The sequence below is a fragment of the Myodes glareolus genome, chromosome 11 (genome assembly GCF_982192425.1).
Source record: "Myodes glareolus chromosome 11, mMyoGla1.1, whole genome shotgun sequence".
NCBI lineage: Eukaryota > Metazoa > Chordata > Mammalia > Rodentia > Cricetidae > Myodes > Myodes glareolus.
In genome coordinates, this window is record NC_142036.1 from 15,970,558 (window position 1) to 15,990,576 (window position 20,019).

Sequence of the window (20,019 nt, forward strand, 5' to 3'; positions counted from 1 at the left end):
ACCTGTATATCTCCTTTCTCAGACTGCAGACTAAGGATAGAAACTTCAAGTCAGCCCCTTTGCCATCAACACATGGTTAACCATGTGCTCTCCTGACTCTTACAGCCTCGCCTGCTGTTCAGAGGTGGCTGCTTATGTGGTATCTAACCCACGTTTTCATTTCCTTCTCAAAGGAAAACGACTTGATTCTACTCTCAAGTAACTGATCTCTGCAAGGAGCAAAGTGTAACTTTGACAGCAGTGTATTAACATATGTACAGCCTGGACAGCTACTTATTAGGTCAGTATCTCACTCATTGGAAGTTTGTTACTAGATGAACTGCTCAATTATGACACATTCTAATGCTATTTTCCAAAGGAGAAGATATAGTCCTTAAAAGCTTTTAGTAACTGGAAATGTCTATGGTATTCTACAAGAAAAAGATGTTCAGATAAAATGAGGCCCAGACTCAGGTCTGACTAGAGATTGGAGTGAATACCGAGACAGCAGAGCAGAACACATCTCATGTCATAGGATAGGAGATTCTCCTAACATGGTGGCCATGACATGTTACATGATAGACACTAGAAACTCAGCAATGGCCCTTGTACCATGGCTGTACCCCAACAGTCCCCCTTCTGATGACCCTGGCATCACCACCAAGAGTAGTCCCTACCTGTTGGCCTCAAAGCAATACCTGGCCAGGGTCCCCAGTTCTCCTGATAATTCCTAAGTCCCCTCTCAGCAACCTGCAAGCAGTCCATGTTCTGGAATGGCATGGTATACAGTAGGTACACAACCAAAGACTGCTTGATGAATGACCGTTTTTGAAGTTGGTCTTCTACCCTCAATGTCTCATCTTTCACACAGAAATGATGATTCCATTGCATACACAGAACAGACCATGCCAAAACAAAAGGGCAGGAAAACATCTAAATCCTCGTCTTTCCCAAGACACCGCTGCCTGTGATACTGCAGGATAAACGAGCCTGTTGTAAGTGATGGTTGTGCCACACAGCTGTGAGAAGATAAGCACCCCATCACAATTTGAGGCTATTCTTTGGGACAAGTTACAAATTCTACCTTTTTTGAATCATCGTTCTTCATTTTTTTGACATCTCAAGTGAGTCAATCAAGGCAATGGAAAGTGTTAATTATATAAATCAAAATAGGCAAAACAAATACAGCTTTACTCTGAAATAAAGTTAGATGAAAATTGCTATTTAATCCTTTCTTTTTATCCTTGTTAGAATCATCATCTCTGCAGAGGAAGTGCACCTGAGCTGAGCAGAAGGGACATGAACAGGCAACATCGCACCTGCAGTGTGATCATGGGGACTTGACTCTTGCAGTGATTGCATGTGGCCTCTCGGTATTTACAGGCCTTTTCCACATGATCCCGCAAGTCTTTTCTCAATACTTTTTCTTTGCAGTCGGCACGAAGACAGGGAAGCTCCTCAAACTGGCATTCATTTTTCAGGTGCACCTGTAGAACAAACCAAAGTTCTTAACTGGAAAGCAGTTAACTGTGAAACGGCAGACTGTAACTGCCATATAGTGATGTCTTGCAGATGCTATGACCCTGCAACAGGGACAGTTCTATGCAGTAGAACGGCAAGCACAAGAGACACAGGCTCACTGTGTGTACCTTGTATTTCCTCAACACAGATGTGAGTAAGGGACCATGCACTCGTTCTCTCTATTACCAGAACTGGAGGGTGGGGGTGTCTCTGTTAAGAACTATTTTAGCCAGATGTGATGATGTAGACCTGAGCTGTCATACTAGCAGAACTGGCTGAGAGAGGGGGACAGGAGGATCCTGACTTCAAAGTTAGAACTGTGTGTGTGTGTGTATTTATACGTATGTATGTATATGTATATATGTGCGTGTGTCTGCGTAATTGATATATGTGTGTGTATGTATATATATGTATATCAAAATCAGTGTCAAAAACTACACACACGACACCCTGGACTATAGAGTAAAATTTGTGTCAACCTCTCCTCCCACAAAACCACCACCACAAACACACACACGCACACACACAAAACACACTAACCCTTTAAATCCTTTATTCTAATTCAATTATCCACTCTGAATAAAATACACAAATTAAAAAAAGCAACCTTAAGTTACATGAACTTTCATGGTAGAAGTAAAGTTATAAAGTATCTTTAAAAATTAAAACCTGGGGGCTGGAGAGATGGCTCAGAGGTTAAGAGCACTGACTGCTCTTCCAGAGGACCTGGGTTCAATTCCCAGCACCCACATGGCAGCTCACAACTGTCTGAAGATCCAGTTGCAGGGGATCTGTCATCTTTACATCAATGCACATAAAATAAAGTTAAATAAACCATAAAAAATATTTAAAAAAAAAGAATTGACAATGGTCCTGGGGTTGAATATGATCAAGATGACCTTGGATACATGTATCAAACTGTCAAAAGACAGTAAGTTTTTTCTTTTTTTAAAAAAGAATTAAGGGCTGGAGAGATGGCTCAGAGGTTAAGAGCACTGCCTGTTCTTCCAAAGGTCCTGAGTTCAATTCCCAGCAACCACATGGTGGCTCACAACCATCTCATAATGGGGTCTGGTGCCCTCTTCTGGCCTGCGGGTATACACACAGACAGACTATTGTATACATAATAAATAAATATTAAAAAAATAAATAAATAAATAAAAAAATTAAAACCCAACTCCAATTTCTTTATTCTAAGTAGGGTAGAGGATGACAATTCACTGATGTCACGAGAAATGACACTTTATGTCCTAGGGACTGGACATTCTCTTACATGGTTTTGTTTGAAAAGAATGTAGTAAACAGAGCACTATGGTGCACACCGTGTTCTGCTGCCCTGGTCAGGCTCACTGCTGGAAAGAGATGCCTCTGGTTCTGGGGTCACTTGGGTACTCACCAGCAGATGCCCCAGAGTCAGCTGCTCTGCACAACCTCTGCCTTCATTCCGACAGTAGATCTGAAGGGCCAGGATCTCTCTCTTACAGCAATTATCTTTAAACACCTGAATTGAAAGTTAGTTAGAGGATTAATACTTCTTAATCTTCATATGTTGCCATTGGACAAGGTAAAACCACTCTAAAAATGCTAAGAGCAACTCTTAAGTGGGTCTCAGGAAGCATTAAGGACCGTCTTAATTTCTGTAAGTACAATGAAGGAGCCGGCCCCACTAAGAGACACCATTTAATTCATATAACTTTAGCCACTACCTTTTATTAAGTAAATCAGAAGGCATGTTGGGTAAAAGCATTTTGGAGCATTATGGTCCTTGAGTACTGACACAGCCTCACGACAGGGTAGGCTCACGCTCCCAGCCAATAAGCAGTGGATGGTCCTGGAGGGGTACCACCTGTCAAAGGGATGTAGCGACATGCTGGTAATTCAACATGGTATACAAAAAGCTTGTCAGAATCAGACCAATAATTGTGGAGATAATGTTTTGGGACAACTTGTGAAATAATTTTGGTTCCTTCTTAGTGTATGCTGCTTATAACTCAGTTTTTTTTCCAAATCATGCTTTCTCTTTTCTCCAGAGAGGAAGGACTCCCAGGCCCTTGCGCATGCTAACGAAACACTCCACCACAGAGCCACATCTTAGCCCAAAATTAGCTTTAAATATGTGCCACAAGGATGAGCTAGTAATGAACTATTTTCCTGAAAATGAACCACCTGCTTGCCTTTAATTTTATTTTTCTTTAGAAAACAATCAAGAGTCTACAACATCTTGGTCCTCAGGCATTTCTGAGACAACTCCCACCTGTCAATATCTGTGATAGGAAGACAGGGCACTTAATATGCCCTCTCCAGACTTCTAGGCAGAGACAGAATCAGTAGCTGGTAAAATTTTAAAAAGAGATGACTCAGCCATCCCTGTGCTTTTTGTACAAGCATGAGTTGGGATGCTGTCACCTACATAAATTCAAGCATGTTGGTGTGTACCTATATACCCAGTGCTGGGGAGGCAGAGACAGAATTTGGAGCTTAAGGGCCAGCTATTCTACCCAATCAGGACGCTCCAGGGGTCAGTGACAAATCCTGTTTCAAAAACTAAGATGGAAGCTGGGACTGGTAGTGCACACCTCTAATCACAACACTTGGAAGACAGAGGCAAGAGAATCTGTGTGCTTGAGGCCAGCCTGGTCTACACCCTGAGTTCCAGGACTGCAAGGACTATGTAGAGAACCTGTTTCAGGAAAAAAAGAGAAGAGAAGGGGAGCGAAGGGGAGGAGAGAAATAAGGATCACAACTCTAAATGAAATAGATACTAAAAACAGTCACCTTAACTTGTGGCTTTAACTTCTTTCTCTCAGTCACAATTGTCGATACATGTGAACAAGGTAGGCCTGCTGCCATGTTAGGAAAAGGAATTGGGTAAAAGCCAGGCTCGGTGGCAGCACATACCTTTAACCCCAGCACTTGGGAGGCAGAGGCAGGTGGATCTGAGTTCAAGGCCAGCCTGGTTCTACAGAGTGAGTTCTAGGACAGGCCAGGCTACACAAAGAAACCTTGTCTCACAAAAGAAAAAAAGGAAGGAAAGAAGGAAGGGAGGGAGGGAGGGAAGAAAGGAGGGAGGGAAGGGAGAAGTGGAGGGGAGGGGAGAGGAGAGGAAAGGAGAAGAGTTGGGTAAGTGACTGACAAGTGGCTAGAGTCTTCAGCAGCAGAGATGCGCTAATGAGCTAAGAAAAGCAGGGAGGGTTGGCTAACTCCCTTTCTAACTATCCAGAACAAGTCACATTAGAGACCCTTCTCCCTAGAGCTCAGGGGCCCTGTGGCCAGCTGCCTCAGCTGGGCTGCCCTGACCAACAAGTCTGGCACTTGCAAATGCTTTTGACAGGAAACCCCAGGGCAAGGCTCTTACTGTTGAATTTAATAGCCTACATTAAAAACTGTTAGGCTCATTAATCAGAATATTGGAATCATACACATTTTTATTGACATTTAAGTCCTTAAGAGTTAGTTTGTTCAAACTACAAATGTGCTTAGAAAGGCTTAGTATTATGTGGGTGGCCATGTGCAAGAGAAAAGGAGAGGGATTGGGTTCAGGAAGAAGACAGGGGAGAGCCTCACTGGTATCCACACTCTAACTGTACAGTGACAGCCACATGGGCAGACAGCAGGCTGATCTCATTCACTGTCTCCGCACTTCAAGACACTTGTGAAGGGGACCGAGAACAAATTCAAAGCCCATACTCCCCACCTCCCCACTGGCATGTTTGAAGGTAAAAGCTAGCGTCCAAGTTGAGTGTAAACTGCATGAGAAGAAAGTTACCAGGACAGCAATGTTCTAACCACAGCTAGGCACCGCCGTAACAGGCACCTCAGCACTCCTTATACACCTTCCCATCCCATGAAGTACGCAGGTGGGACTGGTTCAGGGGACAGAGTGCCTTGCAGGAATTGTAACAGAAGATGGACACATGTGCCTGAATGATGCCCTATTCCTAGTCTGCCCAGGCACTCATATAACAAATGTCAGGCCTTGGAGTCTGCTGCACCACTGTCAAAACTAACTGTTGAGTATTATGGCACATGCCTGCAGTCCTAGGAGGCTGAGGCAGGAGGACTGTCATGAGTTTCAGGCCAGGATGGGTTATACTGGATGGGCTACCAATCCCCAAAAACAAGACAGAAGAAAGAAAAGAAAGAAGAATGGATGGAAGAAGAAAGGAAAGAAGGAAGGGAGTGAGGGAGGGGAAAAAAAATCCACATGTAAGCAGAAGCGGCTAGATAGATCTCTATGAGCTCAAAGCCAGCCAAGGCTGCATAGTAAAACCCTGTCTCCAAAACAAAACAAACAAACAACAACAACAACAACTAAAAAACCCAAACACAAAACCCAAGGGACTAGAGATCTAACTCAGTTGGTGCTGTGCTTGGAAAGAATACTTGAAGCCCTGGGATATACCTCAGTACTGCATAAACTAGGTGTGGGAGCGCATATCTGTAATCTCAGAATTTGGGAGATGGAGACAGGACCTCAGATACTAAGTGAATTCAAGGCTAGCTTGAGCCAGACCCCCATCCTCACCTCCCTACAAAAATACTAACTTTTTTTTTTTTTTGAGACTTTCTCTTTATTGTAGTTCTTGCTGTCCTGGAACTAGCTAAGTAGAGGAGGCTGACCTTGAACTCCCAGAGACCCACCTGCCTCTTAAATACTGTGATCAAAGGTGTGCACCACTTAAAAGGGGGAAATAGCTGGGAAGTGGTAGTGCACACAGATATCCATGAGTTTGAGACTCAAACAAATGAACAAAGAAAAACAGTGAAATAAAACTGAATTTCAATGCACTGTACAAAAACTATGTAATAAGGTGTCTCATTTAAAAAGGGTCAATTATTTTCTGTGCAAATCTGGCAACCTGAATTTGATCCCTATGATTCAATTAAAGGTAGAAGGAAAGAATCCCATAAAGTTGTTCTCTGACCTCTACACAAACATTATAGCATACATGCACTGCCCCTCAATAATAAATAAATAAATTTAAAAATTTTAAGCTGAATTCCAGAGCACCAAACGCAAGCTATGTGAAATGTATCTAACACCCAAGAAACCCAGCATGGTTGCACACCTCTGCACTCAGAAGCTGGGGCAAGAAGATCATTAGGTTTGTGGCCCTGGACTATACAGTAAGCCTCTGTCTGAAGAAAGGAAATAAAATAGATACGAGTACCTTGTCTTTGATGATGCTTTCTTGGCACGCTGTACATTTTGGACTCGAAGAGCTGAAGGAAGCAAAATAAGCATGTTAGAGCAGCAGTCCCTCTTTCCCTCAGGCTCAGTGGGCACACAGAACGCCTTCCTTTGCAGTCAGACCTGCTCTAGCTTGCGGCAACAGGCAGAGTTCCAGGATGCCATGGAAAATCTAACTTAAATAGGAATCCACCGTAGAAAAAGAACCAAACTTAAAAAAAAATGGTAATTTTTCAAAAGGAAGCTATTACGTTCAATAGCTCAATCCCACTGGAAAAACTTAAAGAACATGAAGTGACATGTCCTACTGGTGTCATACTGAGTCTCAGAGAGGATCCTCTGGAAAGAGAACCCACAGGTACTGAAGGCCTTCTGATATTCTGGTCTTGGGCTACAGACAAGTTCACTGTGTATAAAAATGCCAGTGGCACCTGCAAAGGGGAACTGCCTCTATCCCTTAGGACACCCCAAGTTCAACTATGGTCCTTCCACTCTCAGCAGGCAAAGCCCAGTGGACTATGGGTCCAGTGAAGGGATGCGATGAGGGCGAAGGGCACACAGGAAACTAGCTACTGGGCTTGGTCTTGGTTTCAGACACCCAGGGGTGAGTGGCCAGTTGGGAAGAGGGTGGGCCTTTAAAGCTAATGTGTCCTGAGAGTACCGATAGTGTAGTAGTATGTCCTGTAGGGACCCAAGGGCCAAGCACAATGCCTGGCAAATACACAACAGCTACAGGATGAAGTTTTTCCCTGGCCAATTCAAGTTCTGTCCTTTAACTCCAATCCGCCCTTCTGATTTTACCACAGCAACCCACAACGCTCATGAGCTTCTAGGGTCTTGGTACAAGCTCTATGTGTACCTCCTAGGCAAGCATGCATACTTACACCTGTTTGTCTTCCATGTGACCCTACCTTCCTCTACTTCTATTTTAAGGACTTACCATTTGGCATCACTACCATAAACGTGAACTTCTTGAGCATAATACAGCAACACAGATGGGGGCTCGAGGCTTTGCTGACACCATATAGGAGACTTCAGGAAAGAGGCCTGGGGGTGGGATGTGAGGCAGGTAGGGCAAGGTACAGAGGCCTCAGAAAACTCAGACATGAGATCTCCCTGCGTTTCCCTAAAGGCCTCTGAAGTTGGACTTAAAAGCATTCACGGTTTTGAGAGAAACAGGTGAAGATAGGTATAGCTGCCCTGGCCAGGCAGCCTGAAGACATGTGCAACACCCACCTGAGCAGGGCAGCCATGCAGCTCTCACAAAACCGATGCCCACACTCAGTCTGCTTTGGGTTGCACAGCACCAGGCGGCACTTCTCACACTTATACTTGTCTTCCACTGCCTTCACAAACTTCTCCTTGTAGCCGCCTTGATCTGGCACAAGCACTGTCCCTGCACTGCGATCAGGCTGCAGTTTGAGAGGTGGGTTGGGCTGCAGTGCTCCAGCAGCATCCATCTTTTTGCTTGACTCCATCTTAGGAAAAAGAAATTCTGCCAGGAGAGAAGTAATGGTAAGTGTCCATCGTCCCCTTCATCCTTGGGAAGGCCTAACAAACATGACTGAGAAAAGCAAAAGTGCCCGAGGTCATACTTTCAGTATTTAAAGAATACAGCAGACTCCTTCCAAGCCTTAGTCTACCATGGAGCAAGACAGACCACATGACTTCCTTCTTTACATTATCCAGATAGCACTGTTAACACTACTATTCAAATACTTGTTGAGAAAAAGACTTCGTAAACTCTATTTCCAAGATTCCTTAAAATGCACAAAATATTTTTCTGTGCCAAAGCTTCATTCCAATGATTTGCCCAAAGTAGCAGCCATTGTTACTGCTAAGATTTATTTTGTTTTTAATGGTGTGTGTATCATCTACACATGGAGACATACATGTCAGTGCAGGTGCTCTTAGCAGCAAAAGGCATCAGATCCCATGGAGCTGGAGTTAGAAATAGTTGTAATCAAACTTGGGTCCTTTGCGAGAGCAGTAGCCACTCTTAACCCCTGAGCCACCTACTCCTCCAGTCTTAGTAACAGCCACTCTTGGCCAATTTTATTTTCTAGTTAAGTCACTGACCATAACTCCCACCAGACTGTGATAAAGCCAAAGTGAGCCTGTGGCTAGTCCACTACCTCATGTTCCAGCAGTGGTACTTATTTTAAGCGAGGTGTTTCTAGACCATACAAGCCATGTGTGAATGTGCCTGCGGGATGCAGGGCCCTTGTTTCTGCCCTCAGTTTATCTGAGTAAGCCCCCACAGCACAGAGCCACGGTACTGTCACATGGAGCCTATGAGGAGCACAGAGTAGGGTCTCTTTGGGGGGCTGAGATTCAGGAAGGCATAAAGGTGCTCAGGTCAGGCCTGGCAGAGGGACGTGGGACTGGATATGTCTCCTCAGCCCCTGCACAGGTTCACTTTCCACATCTGGTTACCAGTTTCTCTGCCTTCCACTTGCAAGTCCCATGATGGACAATGAGAGCACTCCCCAATTTAGCCACACAGATCTCAGGATAGGCAGCTCTGTCACTTGAGCCTTGAAGTCAAGTAAGCAAAACTAATCAAGAACACAAAGCAATTGACTAGATTCCTGAGGAAACACTGTCTTTAATGGAAATTATAGCCAGCACCAATATCACACACCAGTGACAACACCTTCAGTAGTCCAGCACAGATAAAATGAGTCCAGATGGTGGTAAAAAGGCTGGCTTCTCTTTCCTTTGTAGATATTCCACAATCAGTGTGAAGTTTTATAACAAGAAACTTTGAATGATAGACAATCGTATCTATTAGTAACACTGTAAAGTTCCTCAGAGACATTTTTTAGGAGTTTGCCACACCCATCTTCACTCAGACCTCTCTGGGTGGCTCTAGCATACAGGCACTGATACACTTAGCTCAGCTTGCATAGCCCACGAGTACTGTTCCCTGTGCACCTCAGCAAAGAAGCAGGTCAGAAAAGACCTGCAGAAAGAAGCCTGTGGTGGCTTCTGAAACACAAAATTTATTTTTCTGTCTTCCACTTCCAGTCCTTTCCCACACCATGACATGTATCTGCTAAGTAAACAGATGCTTTCAAAGGTTACCAGTTCCCTTAAAAATGCAAACTGTTCTTGCACAATTTATTTTTGCTATTTAAAAAATGTATGAGTTTGAATGGGCAAGCATATAATTCAGTTGGTAGAGAACTGGCCTGGATTGGATCCCTAGTATCAAATGTGTTTTGGTGGCATGCTAGCACCTGTAATTCTAGCACTCAGAGGCAAAGGCTGGAGGATCAGTAGATTAAGGTTATCCTCTGCTCCACAGTGAGTTTGAGGCCATTTTGGAATCCATGAGAACCATTTCAAAAACAAAAACCATAAAAACAAAACCCTCTATCTAAACTCAGATGGGACAGATCCTGTCAACTCACAATATTTGAAGCATCTACTCCCAGGACTCCCCTTACTTCTCATGTCAGTGTGAGACTCAGAGTTATGAGTTAGGACCGGGAACCCCCACATACCAGAGGCACAGAGCAGATACAAGTGCCCAGGAGAAGGCTGGGGCAGAGCTGAGTCTTCCTCTTCCCCTAAGTCCTGCTAATGTACAGTTTTCTGCTGTTCTTTCTGAGGAGCAAGAACAATTTTTTCATGAGATGTATAAAAATGGCTGCCAGCAGCAAAAAAATTAATGAACTGATTGTTCAGCCACACCTGGGTAAGCTTTAATAAGAGAATGTTGTTGTGGCCTTGTATGAAACCAAAGATGTGTACAAGTAAGTTTTCAGATGACTTCAAGGGGTCAGTGACTCTGCTTGCAGTCTGCCACTGAGAAGCCTGTTCACAAGAATGGCAGCTTGCTTTTCTGAGCTATGTGTGAACGTGGCCTGGACTGAAGATCTGCAGGGAGCTCACTGGATGTCCACCACCAACCATTCTGTGCCCCTGGGGTGCTCAGTATCCCTGCATAGTCCAATCTCACAGTGTACCTCCCCTTCTTCTAAAGGAGCTCCAAGTAACCCTATGTGCTTGTCCCATGGCACTTCCCACTGGGGAACAGCAGACTTGGGTATCTTCAGCGGACTGACTGATAACCCCAGGTACTGAGAACAGTGCCTTGACAGGTAGTGAGTGCTCAGTATGTACCTAATGCACTACTTGAAAGATGAAGTCTGAGACATTCACCTCAAACGACTTTTGTGTCGAGCTTACTTCAGGAACATAGAATTTTAATTCTGTGCAATGTAAAAACCAAATTTCAGTATGGTGCTCTGCTCTACAGTGCCTGGGAAGCTGTGTTCAGTAGGGTCTCATGACGAGAAATGAGGGTAACTAAATTCCTATTTCTAAGTTGGGGTTTCTATTGCTGTGAAGAGACACTATGACCATAGCAATTCTGTAAGAGAAAGCATGTAATTGGGGCTGGCTTATAGTTCAGAGGTTTAGTTCATTATCATCATGGCAGCACACAGGCGGACATGGTGCTGGAGAGAGGTAGCTGAGAGTTCTACATCTGGATCCAAAGGCAGCAGCAGAAAGAGAGTGAATCACTGGGTCTGGCTTGGCACTTGAAACCCCAAAGCCTGCCCCCAGTGACTCGTTTTGTCCAACAAGGTCACACCTACTCTAACAAGGCCACACCTCCTAGTGCTACTCCCTAATCATCCAAATATTTGTGTCTATGGGGCCACCCTTATTTAAACCACACCAAGAGACCCAGCTAATGATGAGTAATCTTTCTTTTGCTATAGAATGTTATGCTCTATATAAATAAGAAAAGACTACAGCTGCAGGTCTTTGTTTTTGTAGAATGTCAAAGAAAGGAAACAGATTTTTTTAAAAAAAATGCTATACCTAGTTTATCAACCAGAGCCTTGCAGCAGTCTGTTGCAAAAGGCACTGAATAGCTGGAGGCAGGTCTGTGGGGACTCACCTCCTCAACACCTCCAGGGCCACAGTAGGCAACCTATCCACATCCCTCACACAGTCATTCTAAGGCTCAGTGGGTGTGAAGGAAGCAACTTCAGGAAAGAGAAACCACAGGATGGGCACAGCAGGTCTGTGTGCTGCATACTTACTAGCCATGAGAGCCTGAAAAAACCACCTGAGTAGAGTGCCCAGGACAGGAGCCCAGACAAGTGGGGACCAGTGCTGTAGGAGTGGGGGAAGAAGAATGTGGCAGAGGCACTGCCAGAGGAGTGGGGCTTCTTGGTGGGAAGGTAAAAATATTCTGAAATTAGAGAGTGCAGCTGGCTAACTGTAGACTAAAGTCACTGGGCTTGTACTTTAAATGGAGTAAATTTTGCATCTTAACATAAAATCTTGATGTAAACTAATACAAAATAATTTACTCAAAATAATGCAATTTAAAATTGATCAGCTTGTGATACCTAATAGATACAGCAGGTTACGTTTACCTTAATGCTGAAGCTAGTCAGTGCTGCAGGCTGAGGATCGTGCTTGCCATGAGGGGCACAAGATTCTCATTTTTATCACAACAGTCCGCAATCTCAGAAAACAAACAAATAAGACACGAAGAACCCTGACCCCCCCCCCCCCCCAAAGGCAGAGCTACTCAGCAGGTAATTTCCTCTCATGCTTAGGTGAGGAATTCGACCCAGGCAGCGCACAAGGAGGCAAACAGCCACCCTCCCTCCACAAGCCATGTCAAACATCTGAATTATGTCATCGTTTTCATTGTTTCCAACAATTCATCTTGAAGAATTCTCTTGTCAGCACGTGAAAGCCTGAATTATTATTATTTAGTATTCGATACATTTTGTTGAGTTTCACTCATGCTGCTATCTTCTGAATTTCACTACACCACTTAATACTGATAGTCAAAATTTACTTTTTTACTTGTAAATAGCATGAACAAGTTTCTCCACAAAGACACTGACAATACAAAGATGGCATGCCACAGTTTTCATTTTCTTTTCCTTCCTTTCTTTCTTGAGACAGGCTTTCTCTGTATAACAACCTTGGATATTCTGGAACTCACTTTGTAGACCAGGCCAGCCTTGAACTCACAGAGATTCACCCGCCTCTGCTTCCTGAGTGCTGGGATTAAAGGCATGCGTGGCTACCACCTGGCACATAGTTTGTTAAATTACACTGATTTATAAGGGGAGCTGAAGGGGCAGTGAGTGTATGCTATGGCATATATATGCACGCACGTGAGAAGATAATTTACAAGAGTCGGTTCTCTCCGTCCATTATGTAAATCTCAGGAATCAAACTTCAGTCAGCAAGTCTAGCAGCAAGAGCCCTTACCCACTCCACCGAGCCATCTTACTGGCTTCCATGTACCGCTGTGTGTATGCAGCACTGGAATTAAAGGTATGTGTCATGCATGGCACATGTCTTTTTTTTTTTTTTAATTGCAAAGCTAACAAAATGTCTAGCTGCATTTCTTAAAACACATACACAAACTGGTTATAGTAACTGTGCTTCTACAGACAATAAATTTAAGCCAAAAGACTTAAAAAGACTAGCTGGGCGGTGGTGGTGCATGCCTTTAATCCTAGCAACACAGGAACTAAGTCTGTGAGTTCAAGGCTAGCCTGGTCTGAGTGAGTTCCAGGACAGGTTCCCTAGAAACCCTGTCTCAGAAGGAAAAAGAAAAAGAAAAAGAAAAGAAAAGAAGAAGGATAAAAGGAAAGAAGAAAGAGAAAGAAAGATAGAGTAATTTAAAAAGACCATGCTCTCTAGCCCAATTACGGGAGTCTGGTTTCTCATAGAACACTCAGTATCAGCGACACGCTATACTCTCAGAGGCTGAATAACACCCTAATAATCCTGCTCAGAACATTTATTCCAGCACCTTTCCCAGTTTCCAATTCATAATATTTTGTTGAGTCTGCTTCAGAAAGCTTCTTTCAAGGTGTTCTGTTCACAATGGCAATGTTCAAACGTGCACTAAAGTTAACTGAACCATAGACTAGAGGAGCTCTTTCATAAGAGGGAAGGAGCTTGGGGCAAAGCCCTGACTCATCCTCTGTGCCTTTTAGCACATAATAGGATAGTCTTAAAATTCATGTGGAAACGTAAGAGATCTAGAGCAGACAAATTCTGAGAAAGAATAAGACTCAATTCAGCTCAGCAATGAGGATTCCGGTATTAGTCTAAGAGCAGCAGAGCTGAGTTGGAGGTTACTGGTTAGCAGTTGATCTTCGCCGTCCCTCCCAAGTGGTCAACCCTGTTGAAGACACTGCTTGGGAGGATAAGTGGTAGGTTCTAAAACCTCTCTAGGTAGGATCTTTTCTTTGCTTAGAATTAATGGACTATGTGATACCAGACACATATTGTGATCATGTGCAAAATACACAGAGCCATGAAGTGACGAGTGACGACTTCAGTCAGAGTCGGTGTACTGCTCTTTCCTCGGATTCTCCCACCTCTTTTTTGTTGTTGTTGTTGTTGTTGTTGTTTTCCTTCCCGTGACAGGGTTTCTCTGTGTAATCCTGGCTGTCCTGGAACTCGCTCTGTAGAACAGGCTAGCCTCGAACTCACAGAGATCCACCTGCCTCTGCCTCCCTGGGATTAAAGGCATGCGCCACCACCACCCGGCTTCAGAAAGTTTTTTCAACTTAACCCAGAGCGCACTGCTGTGACTAGCCAGATTCGTCTGCGGGCCTTTATAGCACTGGACTACCAGGCAGGTGGCCAGGCCCACCTCGCGGTCACCCAGGCTCTGGGGTATGGGACTAGTTTGTGTGACAAGCACTGTACTCAAGACACATCTCCCTAGCCCCAAACATAATCTTTTTTATTCAGAGATCCTCCTGCCTGTCGCCTAAATGTTGGGATCAAAAGCATGTGCCACCACACCCAGTTGTCCTTTAAAATTCTATTAAGAAACACTTCAAGACAGCTGCCTCTGCCTCCCAAGTGCTGGGATTAAAGGCATGTACCACCACCGCCAGGATCCCCGCACCTCTCTTAAAAATGTAAATATCACCTCAACTTTCTGTTCCTAAGTCTCTTACTAGCATTCATACTTTAAAATGTTTGTTTTATGTGTATGGATATATTGTCTACATGTATATCTCTGCATGTCTGGTGCCCAGGGAAAAGTGTTGGATCCTGGAACTACAATTCTAGACAGTTGTGAACTACCACACGGATGCTGGGAATCAAACCAGGATCTCTGCAAGAGCAGCCATCTCTCCAAACACAGACTCACAGAGTTCAGGCTGGCCTCAAGCTTAATATGCTGCTGAGGATGACCTTGAGTCCTTAATATTCCTGCCTCTACTTCTGAAATGCTGGGGTTATAGGTGTGAGCTACCATATCTAGTTCAAATTTCTCTTCTTATCAATATTCTATCACCAGCATTATAAAATTTTTCCATTTTTACTGTGGGATCCACTTGGTCTTGCTGCTACAGTAATGGTTACTTATCAATGGTGCTCCAGTTCCTACATTCTGCACAGTCAACTCCAAATATCCTGACTCATTTCTTTTGAGGCACTTGACAAATTCCTCTAGGGCACACATCCTAGACTAGGGTTCCAGGATTGGCAAATACAGTCTTCAGGCAATATAGGCAGCAGCCTAGTTTTCTAAGGGTTTAAACTCAGAATAATTTTCAGGTTTTACAATGTAAAAACAAAGCTCATACCTTAAATCCCAGCACTTGGAAAGTAAAGGCAGGCAGGTTTCTGTGAGTTTGAGGTCAGCATGGTCTACAAAGTGAGTTCCAGGACAGCCAGAGATACCCAAAGAAACCCTGAGCTGGGCATGGTGGCTTTTGCCTTTAATCCCAGTATTAAAGAGGCAGGTGGATCTCTGTGAGTTCAAGGCCAGCCTTGTCAAAGAGCTAGTTCCAGGACAGGTTCCAAAGCTACAGAGAAATCCTCTCAAACAAACAAATAAACAAACAAAACAAAGGCCATGTGATAAAAAGCACACGCTATCTCTAAAGCCTGGTTTTGCTCTTCTGGAAACTGTGATACTCTTGGCCCTGAACTGTTAGAAGTGAAGAGAAAGCTGGTGGACAGGTTGCAGAAATGGTTAGCTTCATATTTCCAAAGAGTTCTCCTGGAAGATGTACACACTTCCACAAACAGCACAAGACTGTCCATCTGCAGCTTCATTAACACCTGGAGTTACAGATCTCTGCATTTCTGTCAGGCTACCAGTGGGTAGGAGAAACTGCTTCCTCTGCTCTTGACCACAACTAAAACAAAAGCCTTCTGTGACCTCAAAACAGGGAGGGTAGTTAGAAATGGAGTTCAGTGGCTACCTAGCAGGTTTGAGGCTAGCCAAAGTTATACGAGACCCTGTTTTCAAAACTATGGAGTAGGGATGCTCAGTGGACAACATTTGCCAAAAAGAAAAAAGAAAAAAGAAATCTGACAACCTAAGTTTGATCCCTGAGACCTAGATGGTAGAAGGAGAACTGACTCTCTCTAGCTGTCCTCTGACCTTAACACATGTGCCATGGCAAGTACACCCTCAACATCATATCCCACCGTGTGTGTGCATGAGTATATGGATAGGGACAGGGCAACTAAACCTTCAATTACAGTATTATTTATCCGTATTTTTTGCTTTGGTCTTTGGTCATTTATAGAAATTTGGCAAAATACTTGTTTTATGGTCTGTCCTGAAAATTTTACCTACTGAAGCTGTTCTGGCATCCAGAGCAGTATGGATTTTAACAACAGGCATTAGGTCTGTGGAGGAGTTTCCCCCATGCTGACAGGGAATGACTGAACCAAATTTAACATGGGGCCTATAAGAGCTGCCCCTACAAGTAATTACTGATGGCAATGAGTTACCTTGCTTGTCCCTTGTTGAACTGTATTCATTTGTCCAGTGTCAGCCTTTGCCACACTTTCTGCATACTCTAGAAAGTTAAGGCCTTCTGTTTGGATTATCTCTTAAAACAAAACAAACAAACAAACAAAAAATTTCTAGAAACACCTTGCCTACAATCCCTTTTTAGATGACATTGTTTATCCCAATTAAAACATCTGACATTTTGATTTTTCTTAGATTTTTTATAAATCTTTTCTCCTATCCAAGTATCACCATAAGTATGAGATTCAATATCAACCATATTTCATATCCATTCATCTATAGGTGCTGATCTCACTTTTACCCTCTTGCATTGAGAATTAGCCTTTTTCTATTTACAGATGAAGTCAATCTTTGTAAAAAAAAATCAGCCAGGCAATATATATATATATATATATATATATATATATATATATATATGGATGATCTTTAAACACTTCAAAGACATACTGAATATGATATTTAAAATGTTTTAATAACATAAGGCTTTTCTTGACAATGAGACAAATCTGCTCCTGGCAGCATCAATCAACATTAAAAAAAAAAAAAGGATGTTGGGCATTAAAGAACCTCTGTATGGAGTTAACTTTCTTTGTGGCAAAAGCTAGTCATTTGGGCAAGAAACTGCCCTGTTCTTGACTGCTGACAGTATGCTATCCAAACAAAAAAAGTGACTGCTGAAAGGGTAGGATAGTCCTTAAAATTTCCTGCTTCTCAGAAAAGTGTGACAGATATTCTAGGCCTGTAATCTAAAGTTGGATGCCTCAACATTGCAGTAACTGTTGAGGGAGCCAGCTGTCTCTGTTATTTCTTACAATTTTGGAAGTTGCTTGTTCTGTACTTTCTGTTTACTCAGGTAATGGTATATCTTTCTTAGGTCTTTGGTTGGGTCAAGGACTAGATAGCTACAGGTACTGTTCTCCTTAACCATGGTAGAAAGTAAATTAGTTATGAAACATTGAACTCATGGAGAGAGGACAGTTTTTACCAAATACAAATGGACTGGACATTGTGACTGTATCTCTTACTTGATAATTGTTCTTGCTGGATATAGTTTCATTTTGTTAAGGTTAATACCTTTACTTTCGATTAGACAATACCTGATAATATGTTTTCTTTTTCTTTTTCTCCTCTTTTTTTTTTTTTTTTTGAAACAGGGTTTCTCCTTAGCTTTGGAGCCTGTCCTTCCTCACTCTGTAGAATAGGCGGGCCTCGAACTCACAGAAAACTGCCTGTCTCTGTCCCCAGAATGCTGGGATTAAAAGTGCACACCACCACCACCACCAGGCAATCATTCTTATTATATATAGTTTTACTTTGCTAGAATTAGAACCTTTCTTTTTTAATTAGACAAAAACAGAAAAATGTTATGGGAATTTGGTCTGTCTTATGGTCTGATGTTCAACAGAATTAGGCAATGGTTAGAGATGTAGAGTTCATATTCAGCTGGCCCAAATGGAGTTCCCTGGTGGACTTGAGAGAAGGGAAAGAGAGGCCCTTGGAGGAAGATGCGAGTAGGCAGATGCTGCTCATTCGTTCGTTCCCAGCTGCCCAGACCCAAAATAATCACACAGTAACTATATTATTTGCAATACTGTTTGGCCAGTAGCTCATACTTCTTATTGACTAGCTCTTATATCTTAAGCATTCTCTCAGATTTATATTTTTAATATTTACCTCTGAGCTTTATTTTTTAATAAATAATAAAAAAAAATTGCAATAAAATTCTGTCTCGTGGAGGGTGGGGAAGGGCAGGGCTCCTAAAGTTAAGATAGCTGCATCCATCCTGGTGGGTCAGAAATTCCCCATGTCCCAATGTAAACTATGCACTATGAGAAAAAATAGCAATATCAGTCTTTAAAACCTCTCCAAACAGAAGACTGTGGAAACTTTTGATTAGATGTCATGACTGGATAGAAATACTTTAATTTCACTTATTTTTGCATGGTTATAGACACCATATATATTATAATATATATGTCCTAAAATTTAGATTTAGCAATCATAAGCTAATGAAATTCTATATTTATAATCCTATTGAAGAAAATTTATGATGTATAGTGGTATATTATTTGTGTTTTAATAAATAAAGCTTACCTGAAGAGCAGAGGGCAAAGCAGTCACACTAGTCTACCATACAGACCAGGCAGTGATGATACACACCTTTAATCCCAGCAGCCCCCCTAGTTAGTCATAGAGGCTGGGCGGTGGTCATGTATGTCTTTAATCCCAGCACTAGAGAATAGAATGGGAGAAGACAGGTTTCGGGCTCGGGCTCAGTCTCAGTCTGAGGATTCATGGAGGCAGGATCGCCCATTTTGGTCTGAGGTAGAGGGAAGAGTCAGTGGCTAGCCATTTTGCTTTTCTGATCTTCATTTTGAACTCTGATATCTGTCTCTGGGTTTTATTATTCATGTTACAATGCTGTTTCAGTCAAAGGCATTAAGGATGGTGTTTGAAGCAACTTTTAGGGTTCTGTCAACTAACATTTAACGGACTGAACTGGAAAAGCAACATGGAGCTTCCAATGCCCAGAAACTGAACACATACAAATCTGTGTAATATGGCAGATCACCCACATGATGGAAACCTGAGGCTATCACTGGCACTTCAGCTTCCATCCTCCTGGAAATCAAGCAGGAAAAGAATGTTTTCTTGCAACATATGAAGAGTTAGCTTTAACTATACAGAAGACGGCACCTCTAGACAAGGAGTTACAGTGAAGGGAATTGCGTGTCTAGAGTATGGACTTATCACTCGTATACAACAACCCTGAAGAGGAACCAAGGCCAGCAGTGAGCATAAGCAGCAGCCCCGGAGTGCGCATCCTCGCACTGCTATATTGTAGGACTCTATGCTGTCCTTCAAGCAGACTTAATGCTTTATTCTTCACTATCTACTATAATTTCAGGGGGAAATCTACTGTATCTGATGGCCTTATATTACCCACCATAAGATATCTCTATGTCCTCTATATGAGGACATAGCTTTACAGATTCCAGCCAGCTGCTGTGGATGCTTGGCTTTCATGTGTCATAGAGCAGAATAGATAGTAACTTCACACTTGTAATTTCAGCATTAAGGTCTCTACTCTTGTGATTTCACTTCATTTTAATTTTGAAGCTTAGAAACTAGAAACAAAAGTACATTTGCTGACAAAAGAGTGTTCCAAAGAACTGGAAAGTCCGGGGAAAACCAAAAAAGAGAAGCATCAGATAAACAAAGAAAATGGCCCCGACTGCTGAGCACAGGAGTGAAGATCATGTGAACATGTGAGCAGAACATAAACAGTCACGTTTTACTACCTGGAGCTGTTCTGTTACTGTTATGACCAAAGCAACTGAAGGAATGAAGGGTTGATTTTAGCTCACAGTTTGAGCGTGCAGTTCAAAATGGTGGAGGAGGCATGGCAGCAGGAGCATGTGGCGGCTGGTCACATTGCACCTGCAGTCAGGTAGCAGAGAAATGAATGCTGGTGCTCAGCTTGCTTTCTCCTTTTAATATATCCTACTCCCTCAGCCCATGACGTAATGCAGTC

The 20,019-nt window shown here is 42.9% G+C and overlaps 1 protein-coding gene across 4 annotated transcripts in view; it reads right to left on the reverse strand.

The window, feature by feature from the left end:
* Positions 1 to 20,019, reverse strand: part of Traf3 (TNF receptor associated factor 3) — a 105,969-nt gene that overhangs the window by 22,714 nt on the left and 63,236 nt on the right. For all 4 annotated transcript variants that reach the window (XM_085697968.2, XM_085697967.2, XM_048431342.3 and 1 more), the window contains 4 exons: positions 7,928 to 8,186; positions 6,672 to 6,723; positions 2,897 to 3,001; positions 1,299 to 1,466 (listed from right to left, as the gene is read on the reverse strand). In XM_085697968.2, coding sequence (XP_085554094.1) covers positions 1,299 to 1,466; positions 2,897 to 3,001; positions 6,672 to 6,723; positions 7,928 to 8,169 — 567 coding nt within the window. In that variant the 5' untranslated portion in view covers positions 8,170 to 8,186. The remainder of the gene's footprint in view (positions 1 to 1,298; positions 1,467 to 2,896; positions 3,002 to 6,671; positions 6,724 to 7,927; positions 8,187 to 20,019) is intronic.